At 55.2% G+C, this 1,695-nt stretch overlaps 1 protein-coding gene across 1 annotated transcript; it reads left to right on the top strand.

Annotated features, from left to right (window-relative positions):
- Positions 1-302: 302 nt before the first annotated feature.
- Positions 303-1,245, top strand: LOC134434240 (olfactory receptor 14J1-like; the record flags this gene model as incomplete). Its single annotated transcript, XM_063182924.1, has 2 exons — positions 303-1,022; positions 1,237-1,245. Coding segments are annotated over 2 exons (729 nt in total), but the record flags the coding sequence as incomplete, so codon positions are not given.
- Positions 1,246-1,695: the final 450 nt, after the last annotated feature.

The raw sequence follows: 1,695 nt of genomic DNA on the forward strand, positions 1-1,695 counted from the left end.
GACATACACAAGGGGGAGGTGCTTAGTGGAAAGAAAGAGGCTTCGACAAAGAGTTTTGATTTTTCTGTGAGAAATTTCCCCTCCATCGTCCTGTCTTTCCTCCTTCTGTATGTTGAAATGTGCAGACACAGGAAATGTCCAACAGCAGCTCCATCAGGCACTTCCTCCTGCTGGCATTGGCAGACACGCGGCAGCTGCAGCTCCTGCACTTCTGCCTCTTACTGGTCATGTCCCTGGCTGCCCTCCTGGGCAACGGCCTCATCATCAGCGCCGTAGCCTGCGGCCACCACCTGCACACGCCCATGTTCTTCTTCCTGCTCAACCTGGCCCTCAGCGACCTGGGCTCCATCTGCACCACTGTCCCCAAAGCCATGCACAATTCCCTCTGGGACACCAGGGACATCTCCTACTCAGGATGTGCTGCACAGCTCTTTTTCTTTCTGTTCTTCATCTCAGCAGAGCTTTCCCTCCTGACCATCATGTGCTACGACCGCTACGTGTCCATCTGCAAACCCCTGCACTATGGGACCCTCCTGGGCAGCAGAGCTTGTGCCCACATGGCAGCAGCTGCCTGGGCCAGTGGCTTTTTCGATGCTCTGTTGTATACAGCCAATACATTTTCCCTGCCCCTGTGTCACGGCAATGCCCTGGTCCAGTTCTTCTGTGAGGTGCCCCAGATCCTCAAACTCTCCTGCTCACACTCCACCTTCAGAAAAATTTGGATTTCATTGGTTGCTGCCTGTTTAGCTTTTGGCTGTTTTGTGTTCATGGTTTTCTCCTATGTGCAGATCTTCAGGGCTGTGCTGAGGATCCCCTCTGAGCAGGGACGGCACAAAGCCTTTTCCACCTGCCTCCCTCACCTGGCCGTGGTCTCCCTGTTCCTCAGCACTGGCACATTTGCCTACCTGAAGCCACCCTCCATCTCCTCCCCATCCTTGGATCTGGCAGTGTCAGTTCTGTACTCGGTGGTGCCTCCAGCTCTGAACCCCCTCATCTACAGCCTGAGGAACCAGGAGCTCAAGGCTGCAATGTGGCGACTGATGACTGGAAAATTTAGAAAACATTAAACTGATTGCCAATTTCTGCATATCTCTTGTAATAAAAGTGAGATTTGGTAGTTTTTGTTGGTTTGGTTATTTGCCCCCTCTGTTTTAAGTTTTAATATTCTCCCTAAACCAAGGCCACTGTTTCTACCATTTCTAATTTTCTTTCTCTCCACCTTCCCTGTGCCCCCAGACTGTGTGAACTTGAGCTGTGCTCTCAGTGGCTTTAAATTCAATAAAGGATCTCTCAGCAGAATTTTCACCAGAGATGCCCCTTTCGTTGCCTTCTCTGAAGCGGCAGCAGCAATGTCTGTGTGCAGAGCTGGGGCAGATCAGGGCTGGCCCAGCAGCTGTGCCCAGCAGCAGCAGCACTTGGTGTTGCCAGTGCTGCTGCCATGGCCCTGTCCCGCTGCCCTGGTGGGCCTGGTGTTGCTGCAGGGCCTGAGTGCCCTCGGGGCCGGGCACAACACTGGGGGCGGCAGTGCCGGGGCTGCAGCAGGGACAGGCCATGGGCACTGCTGGGGCAGCGCTGACGCCTCAGCCCAGGGCCTGGGGGCTCCAGGCTCCTTGCCCAGGCTCTCTCAAGAACACGCCCAGGCCAATGCTCAGCACAGAAAAGCCCCGTGAGCAGCCCCAGGCTGGCCGTGGGCAG

The sequence above is a fragment of the Melospiza melodia genome, unplaced genomic scaffold (assembly GCF_035770615.1).
Source record: "Melospiza melodia melodia isolate bMelMel2 unplaced genomic scaffold, bMelMel2.pri scaffold_34, whole genome shotgun sequence".
Classification (NCBI taxonomy): Eukaryota; Metazoa; Chordata; class Aves; order Passeriformes; family Passerellidae; genus Melospiza; species Melospiza melodia.